The sequence below is a fragment of the Corvus kubaryi genome, unplaced genomic scaffold (genome assembly GCF_017639235.1).
Source record: "Corvus kubaryi isolate FWS band 111438036 unplaced genomic scaffold, C.kubaryi_AGA036_p1.0 split1-37374, whole genome shotgun sequence".
NCBI lineage: Eukaryota > Metazoa > Chordata > Aves > Passeriformes > Corvidae > Corvus > Corvus kubaryi.
In genome coordinates, this window is record NW_024582079.1 from 3478043 (window position 1) to 3492968 (window position 14926).

The 14926-nt window shown below is 44.5% G+C and overlaps 1 protein-coding gene across 1 annotated transcript; it reads left to right on the forward strand.

Annotated features, from left to right (window-relative positions):
- Positions 1 to 11: 11 nt before the first annotated feature.
- Positions 12 to 13613, forward strand: LOC121657825 (U7 snRNA-associated Sm-like protein LSm11; the record flags this gene model as incomplete). Its single annotated transcript, XM_042013959.1, has 4 exons — positions 12 to 207; positions 4189 to 4328; positions 5078 to 5161; positions 6649 to 13613. Coding segments are annotated over 4 exons (807 nt in total), but the record flags the coding sequence as incomplete, so codon positions are not given.
- Between the last annotated feature and the right edge of the window lie 1313 nt (positions 13614 to 14926).

Sequence of the window (14926 nt, forward strand, 5' to 3'; positions counted from 1 at the left end):
CGCGCGGCCGCCGCGCCGCCCCCGCCTGCCGCGGTGCCCCCGCCAGCCGCGCGTCCCGCCGGGGCCCGCCCGCCGCCGACCCCGAGCGCATCCAGCGCCTCCGCAGCCTCATGGTCAACGCGGGCCCCGAGCAGGAGGCGGCTGAAGGCGGAACGGCGACGCGGCGGCGGCGACGGGCACCGCGCAATGTCCTCACCAGGATGCCCCGTAAGGGCGCGGGCAGCGCGGCCCCGGGGCTGGGCGGGCGCGGGGAGCCAGGGCTGAGGGGGAGGCGGAGGGTGTGAGGGCCGGGCCGGGACCGGGGTCATGCTGAGGTGAGTCGAGGGTTGCGGCTGGGCCCGGCGTAGTGTGGGGATGGAGTTTGTGGGTGAGAAGGGAGCGATGGCTGGCGGAAGGGATTAGGTGACAGTGGGGTGCGGTGGGTGGTGTGAGGGGAATGATTTGGTTTGATGGGGTTTGACACTTGGATGCAGAGGCACTGGCACAGGTTGCCCAGAGCAGCTGTGGCTGCCCCATCCCTGGAGTGTCCAAGGCCAGGTTGGACGGGGCTTGGAGCAGCCTGGTTTAGTGGAAGGTGTCCCTGCACATGGCAGGGTGATGAGAACGAGATGGGCTTTAAGGTTCCTCCCAACCCACACCATTCCGTGATTCTCTGAAATGGTGTGCAGGAATGAGGAACAGCATTTCACAGAGCTGCTCACACAGAGATGACACTGACTTTGTTGTGGTGATGTCCTGCTCTGTTAATTGGTTAATTACATACATTCTCTTGGTTTTAAGGAGAAAAGGGATGAGACACTGCTGTGTTCTCAAAAGTACTATTTTAAACCAAGACTGGTATTTGAGTCAGCCCAGGGTGTAGTTAAATCATAACCACGGGTGAGTCTGTAACACACTGCTGTTACTTGTTGCTACCCAAACATCCTGCAGGCAGAAATACTGACATTTCTGATAACATGATGGCAGAACAGTGGGTTGAGGTGTGAGATAGCTGTGATATAGCTAAATTCATCAGTTGTGATGATGATACAAATTTCTTGTAAAAATCAATTCGTGCAGTCAGGATAAATATCTCCTAAACATGAAGAGGTGCTACTTGTGCCCCCACACCAAGAATCAAATGGCATTGCTGTTAGGTGAGATGTAACTTTAGTGTACTTAATTGAAAATACTGGGGTTCTTTTTGGAATCCAACTATCTTTTCACCATCGCCTTAATTTTTTGTTTCTAAAAAGGCAAGGCCCAAAATGTCCAATTCTGAATGCCCAAGGCAAAACCTTTTTCTTGCTTAGGCACTAAAACACAGTGTGTTCATTGCTATAGATACTGCGTGATCTTAAGTGTCACACTTAGGGCTCTGCACAAATGTAGAGGTTCTGTTTGCACAGGATTTCCAGAAAACTTAAATTCTGATTAATCTTAAATACTGATTTCAGATTTTAATATAAACCATTTCAGCCTGCGGTTGTGATGAAAATTTAAAAAAACCCAACCCTGTAAAAATTAAGAACCATTAAGAACACATACTTAATATCCACACATCCATATCTGGACCTCAAAGAAGACTTGCACAACTGATACAGAAAGTGCTATTCAGCAGCCTGGGGTGTTTCAAGAGTGATTTATAGCCAAAATTGTGTGCTTTCCCTGTAAATGGGGGGTGTCTGCAGCACAGGTGGGTCTGTGTTTGGAGCTTGGACTGTGTTGGATCTGTTCAGGAGGAGCGATTTATCATTTCTTTGAGTTTACCAAGGGGCAGGGAACTCATGTGCAGGGCAGGTGGGAAGGTGTTTGACAGTGTTCTAGGTTATTTCAACTGTTCTGACTTTTCTCTTGTGGTTTTTCTAATCTTGCCTCTTAATAGAGTCTGCCCTGAGGACAAGAACTTAACTAGAGTTTGGATCTTTATTTTCACCCTTTTGGGGTACTTGCCCTCTGCTTACGGTAGTTTTTGGGTCATTTTTCAGAGTTTTGGTATTAAGCATGTGCTTATTTTATACAAATAGGGGTTGCATTTTGAGTACCAACTAGGTAACTTTTTTCCCTGTCTATTGAAAAATTGTTAATGCTGGTACTTAACAACACAGAAGGCACAGGCAGATTCAGCTGTGTGCAGAGCCTGCTCATTACAGCCCTTGGTGCTTGCGGAGGAGGTGTGTTCCAAAAATAAATGCCTTGCGTTGCTGGTTTTGTTTTTTGCGAGAATGTCAGGTTGTTGAAGGGTTTTTGGATGATGCATTCTGCCCTTTTGCTCAGGTGAAGCTGGAGGTTTGCCATGGAGGAGCACATGCAAGGAAAAGTGGGCAGAGTGTAGATTTGGTAGAGCTGTGTAGTGTTTTCCTGGGTGCTGAGAGGCAGAGGTGTAGTGGGAAAGAGGGGTTGTATGTGGAATTTTGTAAGAAGTTGCAGATAATGTCCCTACTTAAAAGGAATATTAGAATTCGAAATGTAAAAAAATAAACCCTCGATTTTATATTATTATGTAAATTCTCAGGGTTGGTTAGAAAAAATACTGTTTTCTGATTGAAAACATCCATTTGATATTGTGATGGTGTCATCTGTAGTTCCTGTGATGGATCTGTCAATCCCGAACATAAGTTTGTTATCAGTTCAGCTGAAGGAGACACAGAGACTCATGGAAAGGCCCCCTAAGCAAGGCTGGGAGGTGCTGAGACAGCTTCTGCTCTGTGTGAAACCAATTTCCTCCAGTTATTCAGCTGGAGAGGGCTGGCAGGAAGACAATGGATCTCAAAAAATAAATATGATTAGGTTAATTCAGAGGAAACTGATTTAGATTTCCCTGCTGTGGCCATGAATTACCCTGCAGCCGAGTCCTGCAGATCAGCTGTTTTACACAGTCACTTTGCACTCACAGGGAGCATTTTCTGGTGTGCAAATCAAGTCTTGAATCCATAGTCCCTAAGGCACAAGGTGAGAGATCATCTCTGTCTCACATATTTTATTAATATGAAGAAATGTGTGAGATTTTAGACCAAGTCTTTTCCCTGACTCTTAGTAGGAATTGTACAGCAGTCCTGGGGCTGTGTTTGCACAAGCAAACGGGTACCAAGGCATGGGTGGAAGTTGTAAATAATATCTACCCCTCTAGATGAATTACACTTGCAGTGATCTCTAGTGTACAGACAAGGCTTGTGTGAGCCAGGCAAGCTGTATGTTTTATTGAACTCTTTTTGCCCTGGTTAAAAGCATTATTGTCCTGGGGTTTAGCATGGTTTAATTGCTGGCTGCTCCTTAGAATCATTTTATTTCTTTGCCAAAGACTTGTATGACTTTGAAGGATGTTCAGCTGGCTGCTGAAATCTTAGCTGAAACAATACATTTTCATCAGTTTAAACTGGTCCAGTTTAGTAAATTGAAGGATTTTGAATCATTCATTGTTTCAGAAATCCTCTTGTAAAGAAAAGGAACACATCTGCTATGATTCTTTGTTCACAGCTCGTAACTAATCTGAGGTGGCCTTAACCAGGCATTTGTCGTTTCTGTGGAGCTAACTCTGCCCCCATGAGCTTTCTGTTCCCTCTCAACCACTTTTATTTACAGTTAGGATTACTTGGCATGTTTTTGAAATGTAGCAAAAAGATTTTCAGCTAAGGCTGATTTGGCTGTGGGCTATGTAAAGCAAAACCTTCATATTTTTGAAGTCTTGGCTGTCCCCACTGTAAGAAGAGTTTTGGTGGTCTGGTAATGGCAACCACAGTGTGTTACAGTGCTTGGGGCTTCTCTTTGCTATTGTTATGAACACAAGTGTTGTGCCAAGGTCTGCCAATACTTGTACATGGAGTGGATTTCTACATGTCTTTTAGATAGATAGATACTGAGGAGAGAGTTCTTACTAGAGTATGTAGTGACAGGAAAAGCGGGAATAGCTTCAGACTGAAAAAGAGGAGGTTTAGGTAGATATTAGAGAGAAATTCTTGGCTGTGAGGGTGGTGAGGCCCTGGCGCAGGGTGCCCAGGGAAGCTGTGGCTGCCCCATCCCTGGATGTGTCCAGGGTCAGGTCAGAAAGGGCTTTGAGCAACCTGGGATAGTGGAAGGTGTCCCTACCCATGGCAGGGGATTGTAACAAGATGATCTTTAAGATCCTTTCTAACCCAAGTCATTCTATGATTCTGTTCTATGATTCTGTATGTTTGGTTGAAGACTGATGATGTTCTCTTTCTGTTCTAGTCCATGAAGGCAGCCCACTGGGGGAACTTCATCGCTGTGTCCGAGATGGTGTCAGAATCAATGTTCACATCCGCACTTTCAAAGGGCTTCGTGGAGTCTGCACAGGGTTTTTGGTTGCATTTGACAAATTTTGGAATATGGTAATTATTATTCCAGCCCTTGATTTGTAACTGTTATATTGAAAACTTGAAATTTGCAACAGGTTTAAGCAAATAACATATGGAGAAGGTTAATGTGCTTTTGTGGTTCACAAACTTATTTGCTCTGGCACTGAGTGCTGGGTTTGAGATGTAAGTGGTGCTTGGTGTTGGACTGGTACATCTGGGAGGTGCCAAACCATCTTAGAGAGGTTTTAGGTGAGAGAGAAGCTTTGAACAGTTTGCAGCACCTTCAGAGGTTTTGCATAAGAACACAGGAAGGTGGAATATGAAGAATATCAGAAGCTTCCAAAGCTTTCTCTGCAAAACCCAGTCTTTCTGTAGTGGTAGGTGCTTTTCTGTTTTCTTTCACTAACATCACTGAGCTGTCAGTTACAAAAGCTTTTCCCTGTGTTCTACCTTGTGAAGATCTTAAAGACAGTAGATGGAAGAGCAGCTATTAAATATTTGTGAGCCTGGAGGTGTGAAAAGTTTGGAAATGGGGAGGGAGGAAGGATTTTGCAGGCAAGGATCACAGAGATTTTGCAAGTAATGCAGAATGAACTTTTCTGCTGCTTTTATACCTCAGTACAATTTAGATGATTAACAAACCAGCTCCAAAGCACAGCCTGTTCCTGGGATGGATTTTCTCTCAGAATATAATTTCATAATGCTTTGACACAAACCTGGTCCAAAGCTGCTTCATGTTTTATTTTAAGTTTGATCTTTCTGTTTCTTTTATCTTTTTCTAGGCCCTGACAGATGTGGATGAGACTTACAGGAAACCAGTAATGGGAAAAGCCTTCTATGCAGAGCCTCAGCTCTCACTGACCCGAGTAGGTGACATCTCCTGTTTTCTTTCTTACTAGGATCTCCTTTTTCAAAGTGTGAAAGGGGAGCATTGATTGGGAAGCCATGTTTGCATCTGAAATATTTTACCTCCTTTTATTACAGAAGACTCTAAAATAACTTGAACTGAGAAAAGAAATACCCAAAACGTTTTCTGACCTTTCTGAAAGTATTTTAGTAGTTCAGTGTTACTAAAGCTCCACTTTAGAATCAGATCAGAGTTGCTGCCACTGCTTAATGTAATGTGCTGAGCTTCTAGAAGCTCACTCTGTGGGTTTTGATGTATTTGTTCTGTGTGTTTTTTGCACCTGTGACTGATCAGGTCCACATTTGTCCTGCCAGGGGATATGGCAGAGCATCCCGCTGGTACTGATGTTCCTAATGACACAAGCCTGTGTCTGCAGCCAGAGAAACAACACAGCTCTTTGGCCACTTGAGCTTCCATTCTGGGTACTGTGAAGCCCAAGATCTCCAAAGCTCTCCACTCTCTAGGATCCAGCTGCAAATAGAGTTGTTTACCACGTTGACAACTGAAGAGATGATAGATGAACTTATGGACAATGAAGGGAAAAAAAATGTGACAGGGATGTGCCCATTGAATGGCAACAGCTCTGGGCCTTTTGAACATCAGAGAAGCATCACAAAAACATTTAAACTGTTCCATTGTCAGGAGTTTGCTTTCAAATTCCTGCCATTTAAATCTGTTTTCTGATAGATCCCACCCTTCATTTTTTTAAAGATTAGTTAAAAATAATCAAGTTGTCTTTGTTCCTTTAGCTCACTCTCACAGGGGTTGGCTTTCCATCCTGTTGGTGGGAAGAGAGAGGCTAACCAAAAATCTCATTTGTCATTATTTTGTAAAAGCTTGTCTGCTGCCAGAGTAAAAGCAATTTCTTTTCCAGTTTCACCACCATGTATTCTTAGATTAATGAGTTCATACAGTGCTTTGGGTCTGCTGCTGTAGCTTTTATTATTTTTCTGTTGTTTGTGGTCTGCTCACCTCCCAGAATACCCACATGTCATCTTTTAATTTGTTTTAGGGAACACAAAAGATCCCTCAGTTTTTCAGTATGCACCCTTTGGAGGCCCCTTATCTTAGGGATTCGTGACACAAGGATAGAAATCTCTCTAAAACTGTCTGACAACATTAAAAGAGCATGGGAAAAAGTGAGCTGTAGGAGCAACTTGGTGTATCTGTTGCTCCTGACCAAAGTTAAAGGCTACCACGTAACACTCTTGCTCCCCAAATTAAATTCCTTGGTGCTCGCATTAAGACAATCACAACCATGCAAGAGACCCATTCACCTGTCACTGTTTGGTAAGAAAGCATGGTCTTTATTGCTGGTGGAGATCTGTCACTGTGTCTTGTGAGCTCTGATTTGGGATTGTAGATGAAAATGCAATGTAGAAGGGTGGAACAAGTGGCCTCTCTTGTTTTACAAGTGTGGTCATAGATACAAATGTCCTTTTACAGCTGTTTGACAGACTCAAGCTGCAGGAATCCTCGGGGAAAAAGGGAGCTGACTCAAAGACTGTCTCAGAGGAGCTGGCCCTGACAAATGACTCTCAGACGCTGAGTTCGAAAGCTGGATCAGGACGAGGGAGAGCAGAAGAGGAGCGTGAGAGGCAGAAACACTCGGTCAGAGCTGGAGAAAAGAAGACCTCAGGTGACAGAAGTGAAGCTGATGTGGGCAGCAGGACTGCCCACACAGAGGGGGCCAGTGCTGGTGGGGCCCGAGCAAGGAGCCAGTCCCGGAGGAGAAGGCGGCCCAAGGTGGATTATCAGCAGGTGTTCACACGCCACATAAACCAGATCTTTATTCGAGGAGAGAATGTCTTGCTTGTCCATTTAGCACATTGACTTGGCTGAGCCTTTGTCAGCATATTTATTTGATAGCATGACTTGCTGCTGCAGCTCCCATTGTTATTTAGAGTTGTCATTGAGTAGGATGGTACCATGGCTGGTTTCCCATTGCCACAACAAGGCAGGGGAAAGAATTGTAACTTGAGCATCCTGGGCTTGATGCCAAAGCAGCCTCCTTAGATCCCAGTTGGGGGTCTCAGGCGAAGGTCAGCAATGCAGTTGTTTCTGTGGTATGAGGGAGTTAAGAAACAGATCCCACTGTTTCTTAAAAAGAAGCTAAATAGAGAGGGTTGGAAGAGAATTTCGGTGTACTCTGTTACAGGAGCTACTTGAGGCACACATTTGAGGACAGGATCTGCACCTGCAATAAATCAGAAATGCTCTTTTGCACATTCTGAGTAATATCAAGAGGAAATTGCTAAGGAAATCAACTTTATCTGCTGCTGTTACATGGATGTCCTATCTTCCAAACGTAATTCTGACAGTCATTTTGAAATAGTTTATAAAACAGGAGTCACATCCTGCTGTTGGCTACAGGCCTCTGCTATAGTTAGCTCTGTAATGCTCTGTGAGATAGGAAACCTCTTAATTGTAAACTGCTCTTTTAATGTGAGTGATGGCAGGACTGTAACTTGTTTCCAGCATCAAAGCTTAGGCTCTCTTTGTAATGCTGTACTTTGGTCCTGCCTCACCAGCAAGCAGATGATGTAGCTGATCCAGAGACCTCCCTATTTGGAGTTTACCTGTGAATGCTGTGGATGCAGATGGAAACCTATCCTTTTGTATTTCACCCATTTGCTACTTATTGTAACAATGAAGCTGGCAAAGATTGGTTTGTTCTCAGGTGTGTTTGTGCTGAGCACACCCGTCCTGTACTTAAACGCCCTTCTGGCTCCCTCTGTTGAAACCAGAGCTGCTGTGTCTCCAGCCGTTCTTATGGAGCAGGAATCTTCATGGGTCTTTCCTGTCCATGTGAGGGATGCATCATCTAACTCCAGTTGAGCTTTGAAGAGTGCCTGAAAAGGTTTTGAAGTATAGAAGTCAGACTCAACTCATCAGTGTTTCATTTTAGCAAGGCTGTTAAATTATTGTAGATCAGGCCAGGGTTCTGTAGGTATAAACTGCTTTCCAAATAATCCACGTGCAGAAGTTTGAGGGTAAATGTAACTGTTCCATTATGTAGTCTCTTCCCTTTGTTGTCAAAGGAGATCTCATGCTGCTATTCTGTATTCATCTCAACTGCCTTGTGCTTTGCAGCAGCTCTGTGTGTTTAAGCTGAAGTTGGGAAATTGCTTCATAGCAGGACTTACATTGCATATAGATGTCCTGAGTTCTCAAACTGAGTGGCTGTACTGTGGGTGACATGGATTTCTGTTGCTGCAGATGCAGCATTCTGCTTGCTTGGTCGTTAGGGGTATGTGTGGTGTTTGAGCAAATCACAGAAATCATTTAGCAGGCATTCTGGACACACAAAGCAGCTGTTTGCCTCTGGGGGAGCCTGAAACTTATGTCAACATTTCACATGACATGGGGCTTGATGAGCTCAGCTGCTGAGCTCAAAGCCAAGTTCAGCCTGGGACAGAATAAAAAGTACTGTTGAGGCAAAATAGTTTCATCAAGGGTAAAAAAGAAAAGAAAAAAAAAATAAATACTCTCTACAGCTTCTTATGAAATACTGCTTTACTGCTGTAATCCCATCCCTCTGTGAACTGAGACTAGGCACTGAAAAGACTCTTCTCATGGAGATTCTTGTTTCCCCTCCCTTCTTGACTGTTTGTGTTCATGGACTCTGCAGTTTCTCCCTTTTTTTTCTTTTTTTTCCCTTTCTCCTGTCAGTACTTTGTCTCCTCAGGACATTCTAAACTCTGGTTTAAAAAGACTGTTCTTGTTGCCCTGGCTTTCTGCACCCTCTCCTGGTTGGCTTTCTGTGTACTAACCAGAACCCTCACAAATTACTAGAAATATGTGAAGCTAGAAACAAGCTGTTTATCTTTGGTCCTGACTTCCCAGCAGCTTTTATTGCAAGTGAATATTTTCTTCCTTATGTTTTGTTTGTGAGGATTTTCCCCTCTGTTTTCTCGCAGCTTTGTTTTCATTTCAGCTGCTTGGCATCACTCCTCTCTGCCTTTTCCACTAGTACCAAAGGCCACTGGTTTTGAGCTCTCCTCTTTCCTTCATATTTGACCAAAGGCTGACACACAATGACATCTCATTGAATTCTTGCTTTTCTTCACCTCATATTCTTAATTCTGTTTGTCTGCCTAGTTTATGTTGCCTTGTGCATTAACTAAGATACAACTACTGTGAATATTTTTGTGGTACTGCTGCCTTTCCTTGTTGACTGACACTTCCTCAAGTTCTCAGTTGCTGCTGGAAGTCTCAGTGTTTCCTTTCATAAGAGATTTTTCCCTGAAACCTTACAGATGTTTGTTGCTTTACATCAAGGAGTTTCTTTGTTAACATTTTGCAAAAAAGGCTGGTGCTTAGACTTGAGTTGGTGCCTTGATTTTTATATCATCCCTGACCTGTTCTTCCAGAATCATCACCTTGGTGAGCAAACCTGGTTAAGGATTATAGTTTATCTACTTTTTTTGCACTACCTCATTATTAAAATGTTCCTCCTCTCATCTGTGAAGTTGGTTAAACTTCTCTCTTCCAGTTTAGATTTAAGGAATTATTTGTTGGTTCTTCATTTGTTTCCTATTTTCCTGTCCGCCTTTCTCATTATTTCCAAGCTGCTTCCTAAATACTGCTGCTTCCTCTTCTACAACTTCAGATCTGCCAAATGTCTTCCTTTTCCCACCTTTTCTGGCACTGTATCTTTTAAAAATGCATTATTAAAATGCTATCTTATGTATTTTGTCTATTTCAAGCATCATGATTGTGATGAAGCAAGTGATCCTGTAGGTGTGGTTTCACTTGCATGTTCAATACTTCAGATAATGTTTCTCTTTAAATAAAATTGAATGTCATGTTCTGAAAGGAATTCTTCTACCTCACTGAAATACTCTCCTAAATCTGTTTAAAAAAAAAAAGAAAAAGAAAACAACCTTTGGAAACAAATGAGCTTTGGTTTGTTTGGTTTTTTAAAAATTGTTTCTGGTTGTTTCTTTCTATTGTTTTCCAAACTCAAGATAAAATTTTTGTTCAAATATTTTTTTGCTCCCAGCCCTTCCTCTCTTGCTGCAGTGATGCTGTGAGCACAGACACACCAAAGTCTTTGTGCAAATCAATGAAAAGTAAGAAACAGAGAGCAAGGTGAGAGTGGAAAAGCTTTGGGCAGATATGAAGAAGTCCCTGGAAAGGATCCACGGGTTGCCACCTCTCCTGTATTTCTAGGACTTTGCTCAGCCTGATGCTCAGCAGTGGTTCTTAAAGTGTGTTTGGGGTGAGGTACCCAGTTACTACAGGGAGCAGTTTTCTGCAATAACTTCGAAGAAGCATTGGGATAATTTGAGAAAGTTTTAAAATAATTTCTAATTTCTGGGATTAGGTCTTAGGAAATGTTTTTACACATGCGCTTCATTTTTATCAAACATTTCTTAGGCTGTGGTAGTAGAAAAGGTAAGGCCAAAGGGAAAAAAAGGAGCTTGTAAAAAAATGGGGGTTTAGTTCCTTCTCTCAACTGACTTGTCCAGCTTATTAATTGCCTGGAAGGTTTTTTTCTGACCTAGAGTGAGGTACTTAGCATGTCCTCCCCCAGGTGATTACTGAATTAATCATTGAGTGCTGTCTTCCATCTGCTTCTTATCCTTCAGTGTTTGGATTCATTGTTTCCTTTGCAGCATTCCCTCCGCAGGGCAGTGTCACAGCAGGAACAAGCCTGACTGCCCACTGGGTTTTACCCTTCCATAAGGCATGTTACCCTGCCCAGTTTTGAGTCTAGAGAGCCTTTGGCTATTCGTGATTTTCATACCGTTCTCTTTGATTTTTGTAATTATTTGGTCAGAAGAATTATTTATCTTTGATAATATTACTTTTTGGAGTAAACCGATTTTTTGAAACTTAAAAAATATTTTTTTTATTTATTTTCCTTCACAAAGTACTAGGTTTTCCTAGTTTGCTGTTGCAGTCACCCACTTGCACCTGTGAATCGCTGGGTGAAGAGTGTGCAGGATAAAAAGAGGCAGAGAAAAAAAGATGTCTAATTCTTATTGAACTTGACATTCTGTCCAACATGCTGCCCACACTCACCCTGTTTCTTACTGGCACTAACCTAAATGAGACAGGTGGAAATGATTTCATCCAGAATCTTGAAGGAGAATGGAGCAGGGACAGCGGACTGAAAACACTGAGTTCATGAAGATGTTTATCTCCAGGTAAACTTCCTGTCTTTGATTAAACAGATCAGAGTTATAACCACCAACTCAACACTGCAAGCTCTGCCACTGGATAAAATTGGAAGGCAGAGTCCTGCACCTTTTCAGAGGAGATGCAGTGATTCCCTCAGCCAGGCCAGCTCTTGCCTGAGAAGCTGCTCAGGTACATGCCAGTGTCTGCCTCAGAGCATAACTGCAAATACTGCCAATTAATATGAGGATGTTTTCTCTCCTGCCTGCACTGCTGAGTGTAAAATATAAATGCTAAGGTCTGCAGCATCTGCAGCCCAGAACGACTTCAGTTCATGCTTTCGCTTCTTGACATTGGCTTAAAAAGTTTCAAGTTTGTACTCCTAGGAATCCTGAGACAGTCTGTTAGAACATTAGGAAAGGCTGCTGCTGACTAGAAATAGTATTGGAAAAGTAAGTTTTTATAGAATTTGTGAGATTCTGATAGTAATTAAAGTATTGCAAATCTGGAAAGGCTGAGAGAGTTGGGATTGTTCAGCCTGGAAAAGAGAAGCTTTGGGGTGACCCAGTTGCAGCCTCCGAGTACCAAGTAAAAGGGAGATTACAAGAAAGACAGATAGAGACTATTTACAAGGGCCTGGAGTGACAGGACAAGGGGAAATGGCTTCACACTGGCAGAGACTAGGGTTAAATGGGATATGGCAAAAAAGGAGGGGAGAGGAATTATGCAGGTGGTGATAACTCCTTGACATGGGAAGGGGCTTTCTAAGCTGTGTCCTTGGGCACAATCCAGCCAGCACTGGGCAGTTGAGCTCTGTAGATGAAGGGGAGGATGCAGACCCAGCTCTTGAGTGCAGCCTCCCTTATGCTTCGAGCCCTTCACAGCACCTGAACTGGCCCTGGAATCTCTGCCAGGCTCCACCCATAATGACTGACAGATTTGAGTCCGCCTCTAACATTTTGCAGAGGAAAGCCAGTGGAAGAAGGAACTAAGCAAATTTGCCATTTTGAGGCCGGGATGGAGGCTTGGTTTTCCTTGTTGGCTTCCTGGGGGTGCAGGAGAAAGGACTACTTTACTGGGGAAATAGCAGAGATGCTTTGCCTCATGATGTTTACAAGTCCTTTTAGATGTCACTGTTAACTGCTCTTGCTCTTAGCTGGTGGAAGTGAAGGCCTGTCAGGGAAGGAAAACGCCTTCTGATATTTCAGGGTAACTATCTTACTGGCTTCTAGCTTTGTGGTGCACACTTGGATGACTTTATTGAAAAAGAATTAGTACACCTGAGACTTTCAGTCAGTCTTGTATTCATTTAGAATGAAAAGTAGTTTGATCAGTTTGTGCGAAAACATATCCATCCTTTTTTCCTCTCTAAAGATCAGTGCTCCCCCTCAAGAAAGAAAGGAAAGCTGCTCCTAAAGTGATTGCTTCTGATTTCCACTGCTTCAGAGCAAAGTGCAACTGTGTAAAGGTGTCTTCAGCTGAGACATTATTCTGAGAGGACAAGATGAGAGAAATATTTGGTCTCCCTAGAACTAAAGTGGGCATTACAAGGGGAGTAGATGGGTTGACCTCTTTTCAAGTGGTGCACACACCCACTGTAGTTGCATGGACTGGGACTTGTTAACCAATCAGTCACCTGTAAAACTTCCTTAGGGAACCACAGAGGAGCAGCATGAGCCACCAGACTGACTTGGGGCTGGAAGTCAGGGGCTGACAAATTCTGCTCTCTTTGCTGCCTCTTGCTCACTGAATGGCCTTGGCAAGTCGCTTCCATCCCTTGCCCTGATGCTCCACAGCTGAAATACATTCAAGAGCACTCCTTGCCTGTCTTGCAAGGATCTGGGGAAGTGGTAAATGCTATAAAAGTGCCAAGTGTTGTTATTAAAAGTCTCTCTGTCAGGTAATGCAGATATATCAACCCTCTGCCCTCTCCAGGCTTGTGACTGTTAGTTAACCTCACCTTGTCACACAAAAACTGTGTGGGGAATCAGGTACAAAAACACTCTTCAGTCTTGACATCACTGATGTCTTCAAGGTCACATTTGGTGACTTCAATATCTGTTTCACAGCTGCAGTTTCGTGTTTGGATCAGATGGTGATAAATGGGGGTGTAACTCGTTTGTAATTCCTCTCTGTCTTCCTAAATATTTTGTGTCTTAGGAAGCTGATGCTGCTATGAACATACTGGGTAATACTGAATTTGCAATATTCTGCTTTCCAGATATAAATGTTTATATTTAAAATTGCTAGGACTGCAATGCAATAAATATAACCATGTAACAGTTTGCCTCGAAGCATCATTTTTTTGTGCTCTACCAATAGAGTGATGTGTATGGTGTCAGTGAAGTAGTTGGGACTGCTGTGGTTAGGACAGATGCTGGATGTGGAGTCCCCCAGGTGTGAATAAAGCACTGCTATCTAGTCACATAACTGGAGACAAACCAGTCGTGTGTGTACAAAATAAGAGTGTCATGATACTTGTCTTTTAGAGATGCAGAAGGGAAGTGAACTTCATGCTGATGAATGTAACCACCGTTGGCCTGATCACTCAAAGGTCTGTTACCTTAGTGTGTGGTCTTCCACAGTGCCATCAGGAGATGGTTTTCCAGGAACTGGAGAGGTCCAGAGCCAGCATCCGAGCATCTGCTCCAGTGTGTGTATAGCCACTGGGGAATCTGACTTCCAGGAACATTTCTGTTCCCATGGTAAGTGATGCTGATACATTTGGATCAGAGATGTCTTTTTAGGGAGAAATTCTTCCCTGTGAGCGTGGTGAGACCCTGTTACAGATTGCCCAGAGAAGCTGTGGCTGCCCCATCCCTGGAGGTGTTCAAGGCCAGGTTGGATGGGGCGTGGAGCAAATAGGTCTCATGGAAAGTGCCCCTGCCCTTGGCTAGAGGAGTCATTCTCATTGCAGCCTGGGAACTGTGGGATTAAGAGGTGCTCCTATTCTGTGCAGGGACCCAGCTCCTGGGAACCCCATCCCAGGCAGGGGGTGGGTGGCCGTGGGGGGAGGGATGCTCCCACTCTGTGGAGGGGCCCCATTCTTTGGGAAAGGATGGGGGACTCCCTTCCATGGGCACTAAATGCTCCAGAAAGATTGTCCAAACAGTCCCCTGTGCGCTGCAGCCCTTCAGGCTTCTCTTTATTCCACTGGGCATCTCAGCCAGAGCCTCTCCCTAGGTCCGGGCAGCGCAGCCTTGGAAGAGCCAGGCGGGCTCTAACGAGCAGGAATCCGCTGATGCTCCCGCCGGGAGAAATAGGAGGTTGGGGCTCACCGGAGGTACCCCCAGCCGGGCGGTGTGCGGGCTGCGGGGACGGGCTGGGCCCTTCCCGGTCACTCGCCCGATGGCGATCTCGCTTTCCTCCCGCTGCCGGCCGGGAGCAGCCGCGGCCCGCCAGGGGGCAGCAGCGGGCAGGGAAACCCGCGGCGGCCGTGAGGGGACGGCGGGGACCGAGGGGCCGCGGGACCCCGACACCGCCCTGGAACCGCTCCTGGAGGGACTGTGTGTGTGTGTGTGTGTCTGTGTGTGTGTGTGTGTGTGTGTGTCTGTGTGTGTGTGTGTGTGTCTGTGTGTGTCTGTGTGTGTGTGTCTGT